The sequence below is a fragment of the Lepidochelys olivacea genome (assembly GCF_965140295.1).
Source record: "Lepidochelys olivacea isolate rLepOli2 genome assembly, chromosome: 6".
NCBI lineage: Eukaryota > Metazoa > Chordata > Testudines > Cheloniidae > Lepidochelys > Lepidochelys olivacea.
The window spans coordinates 73,698,272-73,723,181 of record NC_140416.1 but is presented as its reverse complement, the minus strand read 5'-3'; the positions used below and the strand labels follow the sequence as shown (position 1 = coordinate 73,723,181).

The window sequence follows — 24,910 nt, the reverse complement described above, 5'->3', positions numbered from 1 at the left end:
CTATCACAAAAAAGGCACATACTTTCTTGGGGTTTTCTTGGTTATATTAATAGGAGTACTATAAGCAAACCAAGTGAGGCAATTAATATAGTCATTTCAACCGCTGTGGAGTTAGAATAATGCCAAAGTTAAGATATAAGACAGCATTTATTATAAGCCAGCCCTCAGTCCTACAAAATAATATGTTACATTAGATGCCCAAAGTCACATAGTAAATCCGTGCTAGAAATGGGATTAGAATCATATCTTGACTCCCAGTCCACTAAATTAGTCACAAAATAGCTCTTTTTCCAGTCTGTAAAATGGGTATAGCTAGTAAAGGGCTATATGAGTGCGAAGTGTCAAGTGGCAGTAGCAGAGGTGGAAATACAAATTTAAGATTTCCTAATCACCAGTCCTGTGCTCCATTAGTTAGACCATATTGCCTATAGGGAACATAAGGCACAAACATTATCACAAACAAATATCTACATAATGGCAAAATTAGTCAAAAAGTTTCATGACTGCTGAAACATGCAATTTTTGTCAAATTTTTTGCAACCAACATTTTACCTACTTGGTTTCTTTTTTACCTCTTTGGGGGGTCACAGTCAGGGCTTCATGGAGGTTATAATTTCTACCAACGAGCTTGTGACTCATGAACATAAATTATAAAATACTGTTCTAATCTGTTCAGCCATTGTTGAGTTATGAGCTTACAAAACTAGTTTTCTGCTTAAAAAAACAAGAAACAAAAAATGTCATTAAGGGGATTAATGTTGAGACAATATACCCTGACCCTATATCCAGCCAATCCTCTTCCAGCAGGCCAGAAACTACATACCTCAGCTTACCTTTCAAATATGAATCAGAGACAACATTCCCCCACATCTTCCACAAACCTAATATGCTGTATTATTTATGGGTAAGGATATGATTTTATCATGGAGGTCATGGATTCTGTGACTTTAATGGACCTCTGACTTTTTTGGCTTCAGCCCCTGCCAGAGCAGCGGGGCTGGAGAAGCTGTCTGCCCCCACTGCAGAAGAAGGAGCTGGAGAGGTGCACAGTGGTCAGCCCTCGGCGGGGCTCTGACTGTTAGCCCTCCCTCCCCCACCGGTTGTATTTTTAGTAAAAGTCAGGGACAGGTCATGGGGCTTCCATTAATTTTTGTTTATTGACTGCGACCTGTCCCTGACTTTACTAAAAATACCCATGACAAAATCTTAACCTTATTTATGGGTTTGAAATTACACTGATTCTCTCCTGTTTGTCGTTTTGACCTCCACATAAAGTCCAGAGATTTACCTTCATCTAGTCCACTCTACACATTGGTCACTGATCCATACATCTGAGTGTGGCTTTACTTAGGCATGCAGCTGCCAGCTTTTTCCTGCCCCACTATTTTCCCTCCAGTCAGTCATCAAGTCATATGTACCCACAAGTCACAAGATGCATACAGTGCGTCTCCTGCTCTTCTGCTTAATCTATCTGGGTCCTGCTTGTTGCACAGGCAGGATGCTGGTGTCCCCTATAAATCACGTATCTTGTGCAGGTTGCAGATACCAAGAACACATGTTTCAAGTCTCAAATCCCCTGGCACCTTTCCAATGCAGAGAAGAGATTTGATCATTGCATCTCCCTACTGCCCTTTTCCCCAATATACTGTGTGTATCCACTGGAATGGTGGGCACAGATGATATCAGCGAACAATTAAACACCAAACAGTGGGAATTAATTCATTACTCAGTGGGATAGACTTGAGTTTTGTGGCATCTCATGAAGGTCTCCCACCTGAAGATGGTGGGCAGGAATATGGTGCAATGTTAAAGTTGGTGCAGTGAACTTAATGATAAATTTGCCAAGTTTCTGAATTTTTTAAAAAATACACAGTTCTTTTTCGAGTGTTGGTCCCTGTATGTACTCCACATGTGGGTGTGTATGTTCAACATGCACATGAGTCCAGAGATTTTAACAAGCAGTGTTTGTTGGCCCATACGTGTGCAGTAGATCTCCTTGTCCTCCCAAGTGAGGGTAAAAGAAGCAGTGCAGATCAATGGCCTATCAGTTCTTTCTTACCGCTACATAGTCTGAGTCAGAATCCAGTGTCTTCTCTTGCTTCAGCCTTTCAGAAAACCTGTAAGATTGTAAATAGTTATTCTTTAACTTAGTTCAGTTAGTCTTAAGTGTAGTTAGTGCGGTTTGTTTCCCTGGATCGGGGACTCCCTCCCCATGGTCAGAAACTATGCCCAGACTTCTGGGTTTCAAAAACTATATTGCCTGCCCTAGATCCTACTCCATCAGTGATGAACACCAATGCTGCCACTGCTGTCTGGGTGAGACACACATTTCAGCAAAGTGCAGCATTTGTCGCTCTGTTCCACAGAGTACTCACAAAGCTTGTGAGCTTTGCCTTAGAAAATACTTAATGGGGAAGGCTATGAAGCCCCTCTCTGATCCAGGCCAAGAAGACCGCCGTACATTGGCCTAACCAAATGAACAGTGACCTTCTAAGCACGTGCTTAAGAAGCAGAGCCCTCCATGTCTAAGCCCAAAGACTCTTCTGCAGGGCTTCCCATGAGAGTAAGGGACACTCTCGTGGCACAAGGACAGATCCCTGTCGAGGACTGTCCATAAGAGACTCCCACTCCTTCCCTGAGTCCATTAAGGTTGGGTGAGCCCGTATACACATACCCTAAATTTTTTTAAATATACAATTAAAGGGTTTTTTGTTGTTTTTAACAATAAATTCTTTAACTTAACCTCTTTTTGGGGGGAGGGGATTGTAATTACACACTGTATAGCACCTACTACACACAGGTTAGTATTTTGGACATCTTGAACAAATTTGAGAAATTTAAGAGAATAATAAATCATTAAGCATTTGAAAATATGACACAGAAGAGAGTTTAGAGTAGTGGACCTTTTTCAGTTTAGAGTAAAGATGTCTGAGGGCAGGAATAACTAATTACATATGTAAAAGGAGATGTCATGAAAATGTCAGTGGCCAGTTATTCCTGCTAATGAATAAGGGCAGAACTAGTAGTAATAGGCTTAAGCTGCAGTTGGGAAGATGAAATTAAATACGAGAAAAAATTCATAATTATAGGTTTCAGAGTAGCAGCCGTGTTAGTCTGTATTCGCAAAAAGAAAAGGAGTACTTGTGGCACCTTAGAGACTAACAAATTTATGCTTAAGCTTATGCTCAGATAAATTTGTTAGTCTCTGAGGTGCCATCAGTACTTCTTTTCTTTTTTCATAATTATAGGAACTGTTAAGTACAGGAACAATCTGCCTGGGAAGCTTGTGGAATCACCTTCACTGAAAAATTCAAGGCTAGACTTGACACTCATCTAACAAGTATGTTTAATGAAATCAATCCTGGCATGATACAAGGGAATGGACTAGATGACTCACTAAAGAATCCTTCGACCCAAATGATTCATTTTTGTGGCCTTGTATAAACTTCTGTAGCACGCAAATCAGACTTAATTTTTAATGAATCATGACCTATGATAGACTTCAGGTTACCTTTTAAAAAATAAAAATAAGCTGTATGTAATTTGTGCTGTCAAATACAAAATTTTAGCATTTCTAGAAGGGATTATCTCATCAGTATATAAAGATATAAATAAAGGAAATTATGGTATATATTTAAAATATTTATATAAGCTCACTTAAGGTTTAAGGTGTGTTAAGTGGTTGTCTTTTTTCTTTCAATTTATTACTAAGACAAATAAGTTTGTTTATATTTATGGGGGATAATGCCCGCTTAAGAACGGGCGTTCACATGTCACTTTTGTAGCAGGCATTGCAACGTATTTACGTGCCAGATGTGCTAAACATTCGTATGCCCCTTCATGCTTCAGCCACCATTCCAGAGGACGTGCTTTCATGCTGATGACACTCATTTTAAAAAAATAATGCGTTAATTAAATTTGTGACTGAACTCCTTGGAAGAGAATTGAATGTCTCCTGCTCTGTTTTACCCGCATTCTGCCATATATTTCATGTTCTAGCAGTCTCATTTGATGACCCAGAACATTTGTTCATTTTAAGAACACTATCACTGCAGATTTCACAAAATACAAAGAAGGTACCAATGTGAGATTTCTAAAGATAACTGCAGGACTTGACCCAAGGTTTAAGAATCTGAAGTGCCTTCCAAAATCTGAGAGGGACAAGGTGTGGAGCATGTTTTCAGAAGTCTTAAAAGAGCAACACTCTGATGCGGAAACTAAAGAACCCAAACCACCAAAAAAGAAAATCAACCTTCTGCTGGTGGCATCTGACTGGGATGATAAAAATGAACATGCATCAGTCCATACTGCTTTGGATCATTATTGAGCAGATCCCATCATCAGCGTGGACACACGTCCTCTGGAATGGTGGTTGAAGCATGAAGGAACATATGAATCTTTAGTGCATCTGGCACATAAATATCTTGTGACGCTGGCTACAACAGTGCCATGGGAACACCTGTTCTCACTTTCAGGTGACATTGTAAACAAGAAGCAGACAGCATTATCACCTCTAAATGTAAACAAATTTGTTTCTCAGAGCGATTGGCTGAACAAGAAGTAGGACTGATTGGACTAGTAGGCTTTAAAGTTTTACATTGTTTTATTTTTGAATGCAGTTATTTTTGTACATAATTCTACATTTGTAAATTCAACTTTCATGATAAAGATTTGCACTACAGTACTTGTATTAGATTGTGAAAAATACTATTTCTTTTATTTTTATCGTGCAGATATTATAATAAAAAATAAATGTAAAGTGAGCACTGTACACTTTGTATTCTGTGTTGTGTTTGAAAATGAAGAAAACATCCAAAAATATTTAAATAAATGGTATTTTTATTGTTTAACATATTGATGCCTAGTATGGGGATTTTTTTATTTTTTGTGCAGATATGAAGTTTTAAAATACATCTTAAGATACAGTCTAATATTATTTTCTCTTTGGTTAATGTCAAATCTGTTCAATAATACTGCGGTTTTAAGATGAATGAAGTTTTAACCAAAGCATCCGAGCCTCTTTTTTAACTATTTTCAATCATTAGAATCAGCAGTTAGGAGTAGGCAACGGTTATCCTATTCTTCACTCCTATCAGGATGAAGAAATTGTTCAGAATATTGATTTATCGTGTTGTTATGGTGTGACTCAAAATGGGTTTCAGAGATTAACATAAAGTAAAGCTTTGTTAATCTGCCCATCTCTCATCCATATATTTTATATCTGGGTTAAAAAAAAAACACTAGCTTTTGCTCTATAACACCTACCAAGGCTTAATAGCTGATACGTCACTATAGTGAGGTGCTGTATTACTAACACTTATTTTTACAATATACTAGAGCAGGGGTAGGCAACCTATGGCATGCATGCCAAAGGCAGCATGCGAGCTGATTTTCAGTGGCACTCGCACTGCCCGGGTCCTGGCCACCGGTCCGGGGGGGCTCTGCATTTTAATTTAATTTTAAATGAAGCTTCTTAAACATTTTAAAAACCTTATTTACTTTACATACAATAATAGTTTAGTTATATGTTAAAGACTTATAGAAAGAGACCTTCTAAAAACGCTAAAAAGTATTACTGGCACGTGAAACCTTAAATTAGAGTGAATAAATGAAGACTCAACTCACCACTTCTGAAAGATTGCCGACCCCTGTACTAGAGTACACTTATTAGTACACGTCAAAATGAATGAAGTACATCTAGTTGTGCATTTTCCCCCTTCTTTTGGTTGTTTACTTACACACTAATTCATAACTACCCCAATGGATATCCTAGTCTTAGTGCAAATTAGTGAGGTTTTACTATAACTTCTAGTTCGGCAGCTGAAAAATTAACTTCAGACTCTTGTTTTTCACAACCTTTAACAAATGTATCCTTAAAAATCTAAACGTTGTTCTTGTCATTAAAATGTTCTTTCATCTCAAAGTGCTGACCTTTCAGGATATGCACAAAGTGTTCTAAAACAGAGTTCTGAACATTTGCCATGAAACCACTGTCCTAGGCTGATAAATGGATTGGAAATAAGCTACCCAGTTGTGGGAATGGGCCATTAATTTTAATCAAAGGTGATGCAGAAAGGCGAATGGGATGCATGACAATGTCAACAGCCAGTAGATGTTAAGAGTCCACACAGCCTTCCTTGTTACTTGGTTGTGCAATTAGTTGAGGTTGGGTGAAGACAGAAAGCCATGTCTGGAATTGAATGACCAGGTCACTCCAAAATCTAATGGAGAAATGGTGTTTCAGGAATACCAATCTAACGCCATTAGAAGTCAAGGACAACACCTAGACAGTAGTGAAAGGTTTTTTGTTTTTTTTTTCTTTTTAAGGCATGGGTTGATTTTTTCCTCCACAATTTTGTCTTGCTTGCTCCCTGTGCATGGTTCTGAAAATCTTCAGATATTGCTTAAAAGAAGTTTTGGTATTTACAAAGGATACAGAATTACAAACAGACTTAACTCTTGAAGATAATGTACTTTTAAATGTATGTACTACTGAACTGTAAAATTTGGCAAATTCTACATAATGCAAGAGAAATAAAAATCTGTGTCTTCTCTTTCCTTTTATAGCTTTCCAATTGGAAGATAAAGTTTTGTAATAACTTTAGTCAGTCTTCAATATAAAATAAGAAAGCAACTATAGAATATGTACATTTGTGGCATTAGTAAAAAGCTGTTCAGGTTAATTCTAATGTGAAGAGATTCTTCTTTCGATAAGCAAATATATTTCTTTATTTTGAACAGTTTTTCAGTTACAAAGTACTGTATGACAGCTTGAATTAATGATGTTTATAATGAAGACATAAAAATGCAGAGACGACAAAGAAGCATTTTTATATCCATGCTTCAGGTTTGCTAAGAAGGTTCATTTAATCTGAGACAGCATTGCATACATATGAAAGATATGTATGACTGCATTAGTAATTCTTGCACTCTTATTTAAAAGAAAATTAATTATACTGCTGTCTGGTTAATAGAATAGTGTTATAAACAATAGTATTTGTTCTCTATGCAGCTGAAGAACAGCTTCGTGCAAAGGGTTATGACAAAACACCAGATTTTATTTTAGAAGTGCCAGTAGGTAAGTCCTTAAAGCTTTTTCTATTAGAATTTATTGTGTTTATACTAAAATGTTAACATTACTTAATGATAAGGCAGTAAAAACTAGATTATATTATAAAATATTACTGTAAATATTATAGTATATTATGCATGTTTTACTTTATACATTACAAATATAAAATATTGTTTCTAGGGATTTGCAGTAGTAACTCGATAACTGTAAGAAGTGTTTTTTGGAAAGCCGGGGGGCTTAAGTAACATCCCTGTACCTCAAACCTGAACTGACCACCATCTGAGGCTGAGATCAGAACCATTTATAATGGTCTATCCCCAGAAACTCATAGACCCAGTAAAACTCCAAAACATCTTTACGGGTAATGCCTCCCCACCAAAAGGCCATGGAATGGAAGATCCAGCAAATCAGTGAAACCACTCATTTGCCTCATTTTGGCATCCACATTCTCCTCGTTGCCCCCACAGATCTCCATGGGTACTTAATAGCCTGACCGAGAAGAATCAGGAAGAAAGAAAATTTTGTGTCAGTGGAGAAAAACTGATAGATAAGTTCTAGCATTCCCATCCTACTGGTGATGAGGATCACATAAGCATCTAGATAGTCAAACACAAGGAATTCTCAGACTTAACAGCTATTCCATGGAAAAAGTAAGAATTTTGTCTTCTCTGTTATGGGGGGTCTACAAACCCCACACTGAGGCAGAGAAAAGGCTGAAACAGTACTGGGCCAGGAAAGCTACACCCCTCAGGCACTGCTGAATATGCTCCTGGGGAAAAGGAGCAGTATAAAAAGAGCTCCAGCCACTCAGGCATGGGGGAGGAGAGAAGCCATTTCTAGCAGGAGCACTTCCCTGAGAAAGGCAGAAAAAGAGCTCTTATTGAGGAGGTCTTACTGTGAATCTTTCCTCCTCCTCCTCCTTCAAGACATCACCCTAGAGGCAGGGAGAATCATGTTCAGGGGCACCAGAGGGTTGCCTGCATCAGACATGAGACTGGGAGTTTGGCGCAAAGGATTATAACCAAACAGCAGCTATACCCCAAACTGAGAAATTGGATGGGATAGCAAGTGACCCAAGGAAAGGTGAACTAGAGGTGGACCAAGCATAGGCCAGCCCATGCTGTCATACTTTCAGGGCCCTGGACCAGACAGAGCAGAGGACCCTAGTCCCCCTATTCATCTTAGAATCCCCTACACCTAGCTCTGGGATGGGCAGAGCCAGGGGTTTACCGACAAGGAAGCTGACCCAGTAGAACCCCATCCAGGGATCCCAGACACACTGGACGAAAAGAGAGACTGTGGCAGCAGGCCCAGACCACTAGGCCTGCTGACCAAACCAGCAACCCCACTATTTCCTCCATAATAGCAGCTGCTGAATCATGAGTCACCACCTTAACCAAGAAGAGTTATTCAACTCAATTTCAGAATCTGGCACCTCCCTTTTCAACTATATGTCAATGTATTTTTCAGAGAAAATCACGAACTCATGGAAGCACTATATGAGAACTGAGCCATTATCTGTGACTCAGATTTTGCCCTTCTTGGTGATTCAAGCTTCTAAGACTCTTACTAGCAAAATTGTCAACATCTGCTTCAATGAGAGATATCTATCATCATTTACTCTAAATCATGTAATTACCTCGCCAGTATTTAAGGTATAATCACTCAACACAACATTCTTCTCCACTATGAAATCACTCTTTTATGAGAAAGCATTTTGAAAAGATCCAAAGGGACATCTTCCACTCCACCTAGATATTTTCAGTGTTCTGGACTCCTCCCACTCAGTTTTCAAGAACAGAGATGGCGCTGGTGGCACTAATAGATGACCATGGACAAAAGCCATGCATCCATACTCAAACAACTGGACCTCTCCACAGTATTTGATACATTCAACCATGATATTCTGCTGTCCCACCACAGACACTTGGCAGGATTACTCTACGATGGCTTAATTACATGCTGTCAGGCCACACTCATAAAGTTGCAATGAACACCTACTTTTTCACTTCCAAAGCTCTCACCTGTGCAGTTTCATGGATCTGTCATCTCACCAGTCTTGTTGAACCTATTAAGAAGATTGTGAAACAGCACTGACTAAAAATCTAGCAAAAAACAGACAATATCTAGCTATTAATCTCTTTCATATCAAACACAAACATCACCATCTCCCAGCAATCCAACATCCTGGCTGTGATGAACTGAAGAGCAACTGGCTGCAGTTCAAACATTGGAAGGCTAAAGGAGATGTTGGTTGGGAAAGGCAAGTATTTTGGAAAGCTTACTAGCTCTGGAACATCACCTTTTTGATTGGTTAAAACAGTCCATGGATTTGCTGACTGTCTGTACGCTTCACTGCCTCTAGGTATCCCAGTAGCTGTGTAGAGTACCTTTTTTACCCCCATCTATGACTGGCAGGAAGACAAATAACTCCCCCTCTTATCAGACTTCGACAAGGTTATGGAAATGCATGTATACTTGTAACTGTGATTTTCTACTTAGATATAAAAAGGCAAACTTTTTAAAATTCTATAATTGATGTAGAATACAAGAGCCTGTCTGGCTTTGCAGCACAAACTTCTGAGAGCACATCACCCCAAGTCAAACTTGATGTTTCATTCCTTAGGCACTACAGTAAGCTAAACACCACAGTGATAGGTGCTATAGAAAACTATACAGATAGAAAGGTCTTCAAAGCCCTCCATGGCAGTGTCCCAGGTTACCCGGAGGGAGACTGGCTCATCTTATATAGGCATAACTTCCCACTGGAAAAATTGGTCAACCTCAGGAGTGAAACCTTGTTTGTGCAGGAGATGGGCCTCTCATGGTGACTGGCGCACAGGTTGGAAGGTTGCTCCTGGAAGACACCATGAACTGCAGTGTCTTCGGAGTAAAACGGAAAAGTCACTTCTTTGACATATCCTTCCTACATAATAGCACAGAACACATCCCCACAAAGGTACAGTGTCTGCTGACTCCAAAGAGAAAAGGGAGAAATATATATGTATGTACGGTTCATAATTTTCAACACTGTGGGGTGAGCTTCTGTTGCTTGTCTGCTCCCTGTCCTACCCCAACCTACAGCACTGAAAAGTTTCTGCTACAGTAGCTCGCCTATGTGCCCCTGCATTCACCAGGTGTTTCCAGCCCCTTTCCTGACACCTAAGATTAGGGAGAGTAAGGGGGAAATGGGTATAGCTGTACTTCTGTCCTCAGTATTTTGGCTCCTTTTTCATTGAGTAACTGTTTGTACTGGCTTAAGTGCATTCGAAGGACTTTTGGAGCACACGGTAATTAAAGTTAAATTGAGAGAATTGTAGGTAAACACTACTATGTGGTTCTTAGATTTTGTTTCAAAAAATATTCATTGCAAATGTTTGAAAGATGGTTTACAAGTATACAACTGTGCCGTAAGTATAAGTCATATCGTAGCTTTGATTAATGTAGAACTTTACAAATCTTTGTTGTCGTCAGATTTTCAGAGCTTGCATTCATTTTATATTAGTAATGCTTTGTCCCCTAGCTGTTGAAGGACATATAATTCACTGGATTGAAAGCAAAGCTTCATTTGGTGATGAATGTAGCCACCAGGCCTATCTGCAAGACCAGTTCTGGAGCTACTGGAATAGGTAGGTTTCCATTATTTTTCTTCATAGATGAGTACTAAGTTAAAAGCTCATAAGAATTTCTGTACCTGGAAAAAATGGTGGTAATTTTTATTTGTGTGTTTTTCATTAAACCATGTGAGTCAAATGTATTCTGGGAGTCTAACGTATTGCATTTTAGAATCAAAGTTCCTGAATCAAGGTAAAATGCATGAATATCTGTTTCAAATTCTCGTAATGATTGTCATTTAAAATCATCTATGTCTGTCTTAAAGATATAATTACCGTAATAGAAATTGTAGTCAACTGTTTTGCGAGAGGAACGAAGCATCTCAATTCCATTTCTCCAAGATAAAGAGGGAAATTTTATCCATAGTATTTGTGAAGACTTTCAATAGTTGTAAGACAGCCAAGACATCAGATTACAGTGAACCCAGTTCAATCTAGATTGTATAACAAGCAGGCTCCCCATGTTAGGAATTAGATTGTCCAGTGACTGTTGTTTATGGCCATTTTTTTCCTCTGTATTCATAAGGAAATGGATAACACACTTGGTAGGAAAAGAAGATGGAATAATTAGCTGCATGAGTGTTAGAGAAAAACAATTACTTTATACTTCACAAAATTTTTATATGGAGGGGACAACATGTTGTTAGGATAAAAAGATATTTTCTCTTAAAGAATGTTTAGTAAAAGTAGTTCTTGGTTTTCCTTCACTATTATCCTTACAACAGTCCTCACCATTAGCAGCTCACTGAGTTAAATTCGCCTTTTGCAATAAAACATACCATTGCAGAAAGGAAGTTGCAGTGATTATTTATTTTTGTGCTGTACATGGCATCTGGCCTATCTAGTTTTGAGGTGTAGTAAAACACTTCAGAATAATTTCGACCTTTTGAGTCTGGTGTCACCTGCAGAAGCACCCCTTTATTTAGACCTGTCAATCAACAGATAGTATTTTATTTTTGTTTTATATATATTAACTAGGCACCTGTTCATTTTGACATAGTAAAAATAGTGAGAACAACATTTCTTATTGTGTTGGAAGTGAAGCACATTTAAGGTTCTGTTGCCAAAATTAGGATGATTGGACTTTTGTAACAATAATACTGCTTTGTTTCAGCTTGAAATTCTGCTAATATTGAAAATTGCTGTATTTCATTGTGCTATACTTTCAGTTCATCTGAAGAAATCTAGAAGTCCCATTACCGAGTCTGGGGTTGATTATTCTGTAAAGTAAGAATGTAATGCCACCTTGATTAAAGAAACTGGACAGACTCCATTGTTACTTTGTGTAAGGACTGTAACAATCCGTTATATCAACATTAGTAGACACTACTGCAGTATACTAACAAGTACATAGATATCAACAAGAGACCGATTAAATAACAATTAGTAAGTGTATCGTGGATGACTTGCTGCAAGTACATGTAAAGTCAAATATAACAATTTACTTTTTCCATCATTTGCAAGCCTGGATACTGCATCTCGAGACTCTGTAATACAATTTATGGAGAGTCCCAGGAGAAAACTTGACACTGTTATTAGCTGAAGTAACTTTACTATATGAAGAAGACACTAGCAAAATGTCTTCTTTGACACTGATATTAGAATAATGATAATTCCACATAATGAGAGAAGCATTTCTTCTTCTCTGTTTGAATATGAATAGCAAGTCTTCCCTCCAATGAATTCTTTTCCCCCTTTAATTGTAATCTAAATGTCTTTAGTCCTGTGCTTATATGTAAAAAGAGAACATGAATAAATAAGAACAAATTTCCTGTAAGTATTTTTAAAGTAACACCTACACTTTTGAAATGTAAATTGACATTTGTTTCTAATTAATAAATTAAGCCTGATATTAAAACACCTGTTTACATCTAATAATCATAATGGTAAAATGAAAATAATCTTTGAAGTCCGTTGTGGTGGGTTCAGTCACAGAGATTCCCCTCGAGACTGTTACTTGATGAGCTGGGATACCACTGAGAACAACCCACCTGCCAGAACAAGCGCCCCGCCACTCCTGTCTTGCTGAGTTAGGCACTCCAGTCAGCTCCAGCACAGACCCAGAGGTTGGACCACGCTTCTGCAGTTCACTGAAACTAAGATTCACTCAGCCCAGGGGCTTCAGTTAATAGGGACTTTCCCAGCACCCAGTGTTCAGCCTTTCTGGGAGCCTGAACCCCAAGTAAACCCGTTTTACCCTGTATAAAGCTTATATAGGGTAAATAGATAAATTGTCCACCTTCTATAAGACTGATAGAGAGATATGCACAGCTGTTGCTCCCCCAGGTATTAATCACTTACTCTGGGTTTATTAATAAACAAAAGTGATTTTATTAAGTATACAAAGTAGGATTTAAGTGGTTTCAAGTAATAACAGACAGAACAAAGTAAGTCACCAAGCAAAATAAAGCAAAAACACGCAAGTCTAAGCCTAATACATTAAGAAACTGATTACAGGTAATATCTCACTCTCAGAGATGTTCCAATAAGCTTCTTTCATAGACTACAGATCCAGGATCCTTCTTTTACAGATCCAGACTCACACGGCTACCCCTCTGATACTTTCACAGACTAGACTCCTTCCTAGTTTGGGCGCAATCCTTTCCCTTGGTACAGTCCTTCCTAGTTTCAGCAGACATCTCAGGTGATAAGCAGGAGTTTTCTCATGACTGGCAGCCCCTTTTGTCCTGCTCTACCCCCTTGTATAGCTTTGGCATGAGGTAGAAATCTTTTGTCTCTCTGGGTCCCCTCCCCTCGTTCTAAATGGAAAAGTACCAGATTTAAGATGGATTTCATTATCAGGTGACATGGTCTCATGTCACTGTAAAACCCCTAGTCTCCACTCCCCCTGGGCTGGCCCACACGTTCACAGGAAGGCTTTCAAGTAACTAAGGCAATATACAACTGATTTTTTCTGGAGCACCTTTAATGGCTTCCACTTAATATGTTTACATCATTGATACAAGTTTAGATCTTATTCTCCTAACTCCAGATATAGAAATAATACATGCAAACAAATAGGATGAACACACTTAGTAGATTACAAACTTTCTAATGACACCATACAAGGGATATTTAGCGTAAAGTATATTCCAGTTATGTCATATTCATAAGCATATTTCCATAAAGCATATGGAGTACAACTTCATACCCCTGGAACCAAAAGGTGCGTATGACTGATAAGAAAGGTAGGATTTTAGAGGATTCAGTTCAGATCACATACAATTTAGTGTTTGGTTTTTGTTTCATGGATTAGAAATTGACTATCAGGATTTATCACACAAGAGAAAACTAGGAATTGGAACAATGGAATGATAATCCTTTTTTCTACTAAGTTGTTTGAAAGAGTTTGACATCTGTTCATCCAAAGAATGTTTAAGAAATGATTTTATCGGTTTCGTTGAAGTAAAGGCAAATTATTTTGCGGATATATTGAAAGCATGCATTTTTATAATAGCATCACTAGTCTCCAATAGTATGTGGGCTTAGAAAGTTGTACCAGTGAGTTGAAACCTAGTGGTTTGACAACCAGATTTAGAGGAAAGCTTGGGAGTTGCATTTGTCAAGTAGCTAGGAAAACTGTTCATGCATACCCACTATCCAAAGTTTCATTGGCAGCCCAAACATAAAGAACTGAAAGGTCATTCTTCTTCCTGCAGTATGATGGTTTGTTGACATATTTTGACACACTGGTACAATGCTGAAAGGTTTTGACCTTACTGCAACACTGGGAGACTTAGGGTCAGTTTAGCTATCTGATGCTTGTAGAATTTCACACATGCTAGAATTTGGTTTTTTGTTGGTTTGTTGTTGAATTGTTTTGTTTTGTTGTGTTTTGGGGGCTCCTCTGTCAGAATTAGTAAACCAGTTTTAGAAAATGGACATGAATGGTCTTGGAGTTTATGATCACTTTTTACTATTCAACCAAATTATCCTTGTCTAAACAGAAAATAGTGTACATTCAACAATTTACAACTCAAATATTCTTTTTATAAGAGTAATTAATTTAGTTTTCATAAAGTCAGTTGTCTGTTTGCTAATTTAAATAGCAGGAAGTGAAGATAGTCTTATTAGTAGACAAAAAAAAAAAAAAGGCAATTCTAAAATAAAAGGAGAGCCAGTTGTTTAAAATTGTCTGTATACCAGTGAACCAACTTTGTAAAGAAATCAAGATTATCAGTATCTGTCCTTTTGATCATACAAAATAATCAATATGTGTATGCAAACATACATATACATTTTATAAAAGGGAAGATCCCACATGTACCTTATTTTCAGCAATGTTATACATATATTCTTGTTGTGGCCATATTGTTTAATGAGATTTACGAAAAGTATCAACACATATTCTGACTAATAATGTAGTTTGTGCAAAGATTTGTTCAAAACAAGTAGCCCAAAAGAATTTGTTTCAGTCTTTGGGCAATAGTCTGATCCTTAACAAGATGATTTAGAGTGTTGGACATGTGGTTTCAGTGAGAAATATCTACATTTTGTGTTGACAACTACTACAGTTGTATTAATTTCCAGGATCATTTTAGATTGTTTCACTCTGTATCAAAAGTCACTTGTGCATTACCAAAGCAAAGAGGGAACAAATCCACATAACATTTAGATTAAAATTTAAATTTGAATGATAAATGTCAATTAAACATGAATTACAGTGTATTTTTTTATATAAAATGTTTTATACATATATCTCAAATTAGGATTACATTATAAATGGATTAGAATTTATCCTTTGACTGCTGGATTATTGCATTCTCAGCTTTTACAGTAGTATACAGGGTGCTATATATCTTTGTTTGAATTATTTTTCTTTATATTTTTCTCCACTCTTTCAGATATTGTTATGTCACTAGAGACTATCATGTAGTACAGATAGAGCGCTTTCAGCTTCCACATACATTACCGCAAGGCTTCAGCTCCAATTTCCCTGGTATTTCTCATTCAGATTAGACAAGCATCTAATTTTATGTACAATATGAGCTGACAGCATAGATCCTGCTATGTTTGCCAAAGGCCTGGTCACAGACACTCCACTATGTCAAAGAATGTCAATCCTCACAGACCTTACCTTTCAGAACTCCTTGTAATTTTTAATTGACATTTATATCTGACATTTTCAATGTATTTCTTATTGTTGAGTCTTTATCTACCTAGGAATAGCTTTAAAAATACTTCCGTAAACTATTACATCATATATTTTAATTTAACAAGGTCAGGTTGCTTGCTGAAACTCAAGAATAACCAAATTCCCTTCTCTCACCACCCTCCCATCTCTGTAATTCTGTAAATGCTTCTAATCCATTTGAAGTGACAATTGGGCAGGGGGTTGAGAGTGTGGAAGGAGCGTGAACTTGTAGTATACATGTGCAAAACATAATTGTGTTAATTGTTGGCCACCCTCTGTGTGCAATAAAGATACCATAATCTTCTGAAAAATTGTGTGTACTACTACTACACACATGTACATAAACAGCAGAACACTTTTTAAATAAAACAAAGCTTAGAATATGTAGTGTACTTGCAATTTGTATAATGTGGTGTATTTTCTCAAAAACTGAAACTTTCATTTTAGTTTCAAAGATTAAAAACTTAATATATTAATATAAGTATAATTATCCATCTACTAGAACTTAGAATAAAGGAATACGGTTGATGATAAATGTCAAAGAGCACAAAACTAACAGAAGCATTTTGTCACAAATAATGCTGCTTTTCCTCTAATTAGTTAATTTACATTTTACAAATTAAGGACAAAATTCAGACAGAAAATAATCTAGTAGTGTATCATAGCTTTACTGACCTGTATTTGTAACTGCCAAATTTAAGTTAATTAGAAATGTAGATGCTGTTTGTTTTATCTGTCAAAAAGCTCATCTCACCAAAAAAAAAAAAAAAAAAAAAAATCTAGACACACTTTTCTTCCGAACATTTATCATCTAAATAATAGTCTTGCCAAGATGGCAGCCTCATAATAAACTCTTTTCAGTGGAGTGATGGGTAATGAAGCTTGCTTGTGAAGGCAGCGAAAAATGTTGTCTAGCCAAATGCGTGAATATGATGGCTAGAGAATCAGTGGACTTTCTCAGTCATCAATCTTTTTAGTAGCCTCTTATACATCTGAATATTTTGATAGATGATCTAATAATTGAGTTATCTATCTTTCTAACTATCAGAGTTGCATAAAAATTATTCTCACATGCTACTGAATATTAAATATATTAGGCTTTCAGTAAATTTTTCAAAAAAGGGCCAAAAGTTGGAAGAATTGTCTTATAAACACACCTTTATGTATTAATGTTAAAATTAGTATATCTGGAGTATAAAACTATTTGTATTAATATAAGAAAAAAATAAAGTCAAAAGCCGATTACAGACAGAACTCTCTCACAGTAAGTAAAGCAGGTGAAAGCAAGAGGCTGAGCGGGTTTGAAAAATTTAAGTGCAGCTTGAGATGTAAAATTAAGTTTGTTTGTTGGTCTGTGCCTGGCTAAAGGACAGCAGTCTTATTTAATGTTACACAAATTCCCTGTGCCTTGGAGATTTTTGCTTAGGAGCAGATATATTGTCAGTATGGACTTCAAATGACCTTTCAGTCTTTTTGAGAGTGGTTCTTCCAGGTTAAAAATGAGGAAACTGAGAAGTATGTATAGAAGATGTGTGCGTTATGGTATACCCTGGGAGGTAATATGGAGTGTGAGGACTTCTGGTTTCTTAAACACAAGAAACTGCCTTCACAGAGCTACAATTATCTATTTTAGGTTGGAGAAGGCAGTTGAGATTTTTGCATTAAGCACATCAGCATCTCTATAACCAGGAATTCCTTTTAAGGTTCCAAGACAAGATTTAAAAAAAAAAAAGAAAAAGAAAAAAAAACATTTAAAAGTTAGGGGGGAAAGAATTAGATCACTGAAACGTGTTATGATGTGGAAATTGGTCTTTAATGGGTCAGCTGAAGATCATCATTTTAATAATAGCAAAAATGTTAATACTCTCATCACAGCAAAGAAAATCCCTTTTGTTGTGGTGTTAGTTTTATGCGAATATCAGCAATGTGGTTTATGTTGAGGACACTCGAATGAGCAGTTTAGGCCTTAATTTTCAATAGTTTATAAGATGGACCTTCTTTTAATAAATCCTTCATGATTTCTTTACTGTACTGAATATTAGGGACCAGATATCTAATTGGGTATAGTAGGTTGCTGGTAGAGATCATATCAATCATACCAGATCAGAATTTAAGTATTGTGTTTATTGTAAATCTCATAAACAAAGCTGTGATTACAGTACTGCATAGTCTGCGTGAAAAGATTTGATTCTGCATAAAACCTGCAGTGACTTTTTCCTTTTGTCACTCCAATTCCGAGTTTAAAATCTATAGTACTTTTCATCTAAGTTTCTCAGAACACCACACTGGCAAGATACAGTTGACCTATGTTTCCATGCAACAGAAGGAGATACCTGATTAGTTTTTCTAACTCTCTACCTTAGGTTTTTCTATTGAACCTATAACTATCGTATCTAAATACTTCCTGGTCTTAGGCAAGTCCCTGAGATGCTGACCACTGAAGATAGGAAACTATGTACATGATTCAGCAAGATATTTAAGCATGTTCCCAACTTTAACACTTGGGTATTAACATCATCGTTTAACATTTATATTGTGATGGAATCTGTATGCCACCCAGGTGGGATCCTGTTGGGCTAGACACTGTACAAACATATGTAGTACCTAACAGACATCCCATTGATTTCAGTGTGGTTATGCACATAGTTAGATATGTACTAAGGTACCTTGCTGAATCAGGGTCTATATCTCCCTGAGAGAGTGAGGGGATGGGGCTATAGGTTAATACATTTTATATATGAGTAAAATGGCACACAGAAGTTTAAATGAATTGCTGAGTGTCGCCAGACATTACAAGAGCTAGAAACTGAGCCCTGAATTCTGACTCCCAGTCCCCTTCTCTGACCATCATCATGCCATCTTCAGAAGTTGTATTTGTGCTCAAGTACACATTTATATTTACACTATGTAACCATAAGGAAATGTAAAATTTAGAGCACACACTATGCAAGTGTCACTAAAACCCAGAAATATGTCAATAAAAACAAATTATAATAAGAAAAGGAGTACTTGTGGCACATTAGAGACCAACCAATTTATTTGAGCATGAGCTTTCGTGAGCTACAGCTCACTTCACGATGAAGTGAGCTGTAGCTCACGAAAGCTCATGCTCAAATAAATTGGTTAGTCTCTAAGGTGCCACAAGTACTCCTTTTCTTTTTGCGAATACAGACTAACACGGCTGTTACTCTGAAACCTGTCATTATTTCCCCATGTTTATTCCCCCACTCCCCACTGTTCTTTAGACGTTCTTGTCAACTGCTGGAAATGGCCCACCTTGATTATCACTATAAAAGCCCCTCCCCCCCCCACTCTCCTGCTGGTGATAGCTCACCTTAAGTGATCACTCTGGTTACATTGTGTATGGTAACACCCATTGTTTCATGTTCTCTATGTATATAAATCTCCCCACTGTATTTTCCACTGGATGCATCCGATGAAGTGAGCTGTAGCTCACGAAAGCTTATTCTCAAATAAATTTGTTAGTCTCTAAGGTGCCACAAGTACTCCTTTTCTTTTAGTGTATATATAAACATTTTTAGATTTTCAATATCGTTGTTCTTTTGGACTAGTCTTTTCTTTTTTTAATCAAGAGTAGCAAACATCTGTGTGTTTTGGTTTGTCTTTGATTAGCATGGCCTCATTCATCACTGGTTTTTGATATGAACACCAAGAAGTCATGTCCTCTTGTTTTAAATGATAAATATGACTTTCTCATGAATATTCACATGCATTCCAGGATTTACATCTGAATTGTCAAAAAGTAACTGCACAGCTTCTGTGATGTGTAACATTATTAGTGAAATAAAGTTTTTAATTTGTCATAGATAGGCCTTAACCACTGACTATGTTCGCTATGTTGCTGAAGAAAAGTTGTCCTTTGCCCACTATTTTTCTAAGATTTGTGGTTTGTCAACAAGAGGCAATATGCCGCGGGAGGGTCTCTGCAGATATTCCTATTTGCGTGGTCTGAGCCTGTCTCTTCAGGTTTCATTGTTTAGGTCTGATGTCTAGTTAGTTCTTATCAAAACTAATACCATCTGAAGTACCAGGCTTCCTGTGGTCACACAACCAACATCAAGATTTCTTCAGTCTGACTATTATTATTAAAGACAGTATCTCTTTAAACTTGAGCTTTGTTTCAACGTCTGTATCAATTAAATCTTGTAAATGTATTTCCTTGAAGGTTTCAGTGTGTGTGTGTGTGTGTGTGTAAGTTATATCTGAATTATATAAAGTACTACGCATTTGTAATTATAAATTATGAAAATACATGTTTTGAGCCTGATGATTTAAGGCATTTAATTCCCTTTTATTTTAGTTCAGAAGGAGTTTAGTGAAAGTTTCCCATGGAAAAGGATGTGCATTCCTATAATAACTGGGTCCATGATGAAAATTAGCTTATAGTTCTAGAGGTTATGATTATAGTCTTGTTTGATTTCTTTATGTTGTGGCTTTTCAAATAGCTAACAGTGTTCATCAATTTAATATAAAATTTCTAATTAGAATTTAAAACCAGGATAAGTAAAAGAAAATTATTCTTCGAACTTTCAATTACTAAAGTGTTGCGTATCTTTATATGGATTTTACTTCTTATGCATATGATTTTTAAATTGCAAACAGTCTGTTATTTAGGTTTGCTGAACATTGCTGAGTACAGCAGAAAGCATGCTTTCATTTATTTGCTTCAGAAGAAAAACTGTTTTCTACCCTTGAAATACAGCCCACTACATTAATTGAGATTTTTGTCCTATTGTGAGTAAGAGTTTTTGAGACACTGAAGCTCTAACCCAACTTGAAGAAGGCAATGATGGCAGTGAGCTTCTGTGCAGAGTTAATCAGCTGCAGAATTTGTAAATTTCATATGTGTCAAAGTTGAAAATGTTAGCACTCTAATAGAAGCTTGAAAAGGTTAGATCTGATAAAAGCCGTCAGCAGTTAAAGAAAGTGATTTATGGGACTGTAATGACACAAAATGCCTCATTTATCACTCATCTATAGATAGGTTAAGGTTTCTGTGTCATACTTTAAAAACTTGACCACTTAGAATTGTCAAAATAGGTACATAATTGCCCATCATACATTTCGGTTTGAATTTTCTTCACTTGAATTCTGATAATTTTATATCCGATTACTGTTGTACTTTTCATATTATTCCTTTTAAAGTCATTCATATTTCATATTTGTTTCAAACTGTATGGTCACTGATCTGTTAGAACTTTTATTAGCTAAAGCTGTTGATCTGAGTACTATCCAAATCTTGTTGATTTACATTTTCATTTGACCTAACTTATTTTCTTTTCAGTTAACATTTCATTTTCTTTTGTCTTACACTACTAATTCCCATCAGGAGTTTACAGATCTCTAATTCATTCTATATACTTCTCCTTAAAAGTATAGCACAAGATTTAAATGTGACAGTTATTAATATGTTTACAGTTCCAGTAATTTAAGTTATTGTTTAGCTCCACACAAATTAAATTTAATCAAAAACTACCAGTCCTGTTAAATTATCCTAAAAACAAAATATAAAAATGTTAGGAGAAATAATAAATATACTTTTTCTTGACCAGATTAATTGAGCTAGCATTTTTCCTGTACACTTTAAAAAATGAAATTAAAGAAAAAATATTAAATTCCAAATTTGTGGACTGTTTTTTCTGAAAGTATTTACAGCTTTGTCATAATTAATGATGGTGAGCAAATACAAACAAAGATAAGAATTTATTAGAAAGCCATACAGAAGACTACATTTAGAAAGTGCAGTAGTTATTTGAAAGACAATGCTAATATTGTCAGTTGGATTCAGAAGGACATAATATAAAAGTTAAATTGACACGTGTATAAAAAATTATCTATCTCTTTCAAGTATAAAATCAAGCAGGGATAAAAGGACAGTCCAAACTGAATAACTTATTCATTTATTTTATAGAACAAAAAAATAAACTTACATTTTTGTCATCTTCGACAATTTATGACCCCAGTTGTACAGTATTCTGTTTGTTCAGCGATGACCTTCCAGGTTCGATCTAAAAAGAAGTCAGAAGCATTTGTCATGTCTGCTCGATCTTGTCCAGAGGTACCTATTGTAATTGTAAAGGACTAATAAGGTTGTTCATAATACAACATGCTGACAACTTTTTAAAAATTATTTTTCTTATTCTCGTCTGTCTTAAGAAAAAACATAACTTAGTACAACATATCTTTTAACATTTGATTGAGACAACAACATAAAGAACTTCTGCCACAGAAACTAGATTTACATGTAAGGGATATGCTGTATGACCAACTAATCTCAAATTCATATAGAATATTTCCTAAAGCATTTCTGTAACTAAGATACACTTTATACTTTACATCTTGTATATAATTGCTATATAGAAATGTTTTGACCATATACATGCTGAATTCCTTTCATAATGTGAAAAAAACTTCTTAATAACATGTTTGTGTCAAAAAGGGTGCAGTACATTAATACAAGAATTCTTCAGTTTAGAAAAACTGCAGTTTCACAAATTTCTGTTTGTTTTATCTGTTATAACATTTTATAAAGCATATGTCTGTTGCTCTAAATGTATAATGGCAAATATTTATTATAATACATTTACCAGATTTGTTGTAATTACCATATGGTAATTCCTTCCATCCACATGTTGTCCTCCTCACACCTCTCCCTCCATTTTTTTTTATAGTGCAAAAAAACCCTATTAAAAACTAAAATATTCTTGACAAATGTGTGTTTGATATAAATGTTTACCTTCCTTGTAGGATAGCTAACAATGTGGTAGTATTGTCAAATTACCATAGATCATTTAAATATCTTAAGACAGTTAAACAAAACCTTTTCAGTCCATCCGTTCTGTAAATTTATTATGTGATTTCAAGCGGGTATTTTTGTTCTGTTTTTTATATTTACCATTGAGACAAATTTATGTTGTATGTATTTGTGGTTGCTAAACTCAAAATTGTCTCAGTTCATGATTTTTTACAGTGTACTCTCTTAACTGCTATGAAGAAATGTATTTAAATGCCTTAATTACAGGGCAAGAAGAAGAGAAAGCACAAGTCTCTTAGCATATGATCTTTCAATTGTTCACTAACGGATAAAGAGAGCATTCAAGCGTGGTTTAGATAACTGTCAGCAATAATAAAATGCAAGGTAGTTTGTAGAGCCTTTAAAGACCTTTTAGAGAAATAGATTTAATTAAAAAGTAAAATAGACTTTTTGTTTCAAAGAAATTTAAAGTGTTTTAAAATTTCATAATGTTAATACATTACCGAGGATGAGGAAAAGTATGTGATTTGAAACTATTGAGTCACATAACAATGAATCATACATTTAATTCTCTGTAGCTTTTAATTTAAAAGCTAGATGTAATACATTAGAGTACATTTTTGTGTTTAAAGAATTAGAATTATTTGACTTTTTCTGTAATTTTGAAAAAAATCTGCTGCCCCATTATGTTTATCATCTCAAAAATTAGGTGAACAGTTAATTTGGTAATATAATGGTGTCTTACTACAATTAAATGCAAAAATGATCAGCATAATTTAATAGACATTTTGTTCACAGCAATGAAAGTGTGTGGGAGTGTACACACTAGATGCATTTATTAACCAGAGGTATCTAGATAGGATATTATGTATTTATATATGAATATATTCCAAGTATTAACCTTTTCCCTCTTGAATGAAATACCTTATGTTTACCAATAATATTTTCACTTAAGTCAAAAAAGGTGAAAGCTCATGTTTTTCTTTTATATTAGTCAAAAAGTTTAATTAGTTCTGTGTCTGAGAGCTGCACTGAACTAGATTGCTTTTAGCAAACTAGATGCAAGATAACCTGACTATATGATAAGTAGTTGTTTGTAAGTAACTCTGACTTGTTCTCCTTTTAGAGCGAGGATCCCCTGCTCAGTCTTATCCTTTCCTATGAAGATTTTTGTAAATTCAGTTTGCTCGCACCCTACTGCACAGACGTCATTTACATTGACCAGTTGTTTTGTCATAGCATCAAATGATTCTACGTGCAAGTTTTCTGTCTTTGAGTGGACTTTCTCTTATAGATAAAACAACTTCATAGAAGTGCATTTTCAATAAATGACTACACTTTGTTGAGAAACTCTTCTTTTTGCCAGTTTTATAGTTGTAAGTGCTGGCTCAGGAACAATCCAAAATGTATTAATAACAAACAAAATTACTTTAAAATAACATTGGAGGTCTTGCTAAATTCTCTTAGAAATTAAGTTGGGATTCTTAATTCATAGCATTTTTCACTGTATCAGAGTGGCAGACCATGTCAATAGAAGAATATTTACTATTCCGGAAACTGTTGGTACTTACGTTGTCTTTAATTTTTAATATTCAAGAGCCCTGTGTTTCTCTTCAGCACAAGAACTTGTGGGGCAGGGGAATGCTGTCTGAAAAAAATGCTTTTCTTTGATGGTGATAAAATTTATCACATGCTGCCCTGAAGTGAATGGCATTGGCAGAACTGTGGCAGGGGCAGATGGCACAACCTCTGTTCCAAACATTAGGCGGTGACCTATGGGACAAGATAAACAACATCCTGCTGAACGTTGTCGCTCTGTCTGTATGTAGCCTACCATTCTCCTCACTACTGTGCATTCAAAGGCTGGTTGGGCATGGCAACTCTCTCACTTTTCTAAGAAGTCATAGAGCTTAAGGCCAGAAAGGACCACCAGATCATCCACTCTTGTATATCACAGGTCATCAACACCATACAGCACCCATACACTAAACCCAATAGCCAAAACTAGACCAAAGCTTTACAGCCAAGAGGAAACTAGACTGTTACATGCCATCAGCAGAGAATAGGAGGGCCCAAAGTGCACTGGTGAAATGCTTAAGTGAGATATACCCTGATAATGTACAGAGTACAAGTAGCATAAATCTTAACCCTTTTGCTGCATACGGTATGCAGATTTCAGAGGAGAATGTCGCCCATAGTACCATTGCCAGACTATGCCTCTCTTCACATCCTCTTCACTCCTGCAGAGTTTAGCAACTAACTGCCCCTCTGTGCTATGCCATTGTGAGAGAAACTGCTTCTCTTTTCCTCCATGC

General features: G+C 36.1%; 1 protein-coding gene and 1 long non-coding RNA gene across 10 annotated transcripts in view; one reads left to right on the top strand and one right to left on the bottom strand.

Moving 5' to 3' along the window:
* CDIN1 (CDAN1 interacting nuclease 1) overlaps positions 1-24,910 on the top strand; it is a 255,758-nt gene that overhangs the window by 83,362 nt on the left and 147,486 nt on the right. For 5 of the 9 annotated variants that reach the window (XM_084631995.1, XM_084631996.1, XM_084631990.1 and 2 more), the window contains 2 exons: positions 7,013-7,078; positions 10,596-10,701. In XM_084631995.1, the coding sequence (XP_084488121.1) occupies positions 7,013-7,078; positions 10,596-10,701 (172 nt within the window). Of the gene's footprint in view, positions 1-7,012; positions 7,079-10,595; positions 10,702-11,855; positions 12,350-23,721; positions 24,183-24,910 lie in introns of those variants that run through there. The other 4 variants (XM_084631992.1, XM_084631988.1, XM_084631989.1 and 1 more) reach the window with 2 other exon arrangements.
* On the bottom strand, positions 1,832-24,236 carry LOC311522541. Its single transcript, XR_014712161.1, has 3 exons — positions 24,167-24,236; positions 21,772-21,849; positions 1,832-2,117 (listed from the first exon to the last, which is right to left on the bottom strand). It is a non-coding gene; the product is annotated as an uncharacterized lncRNA (long non-coding RNA).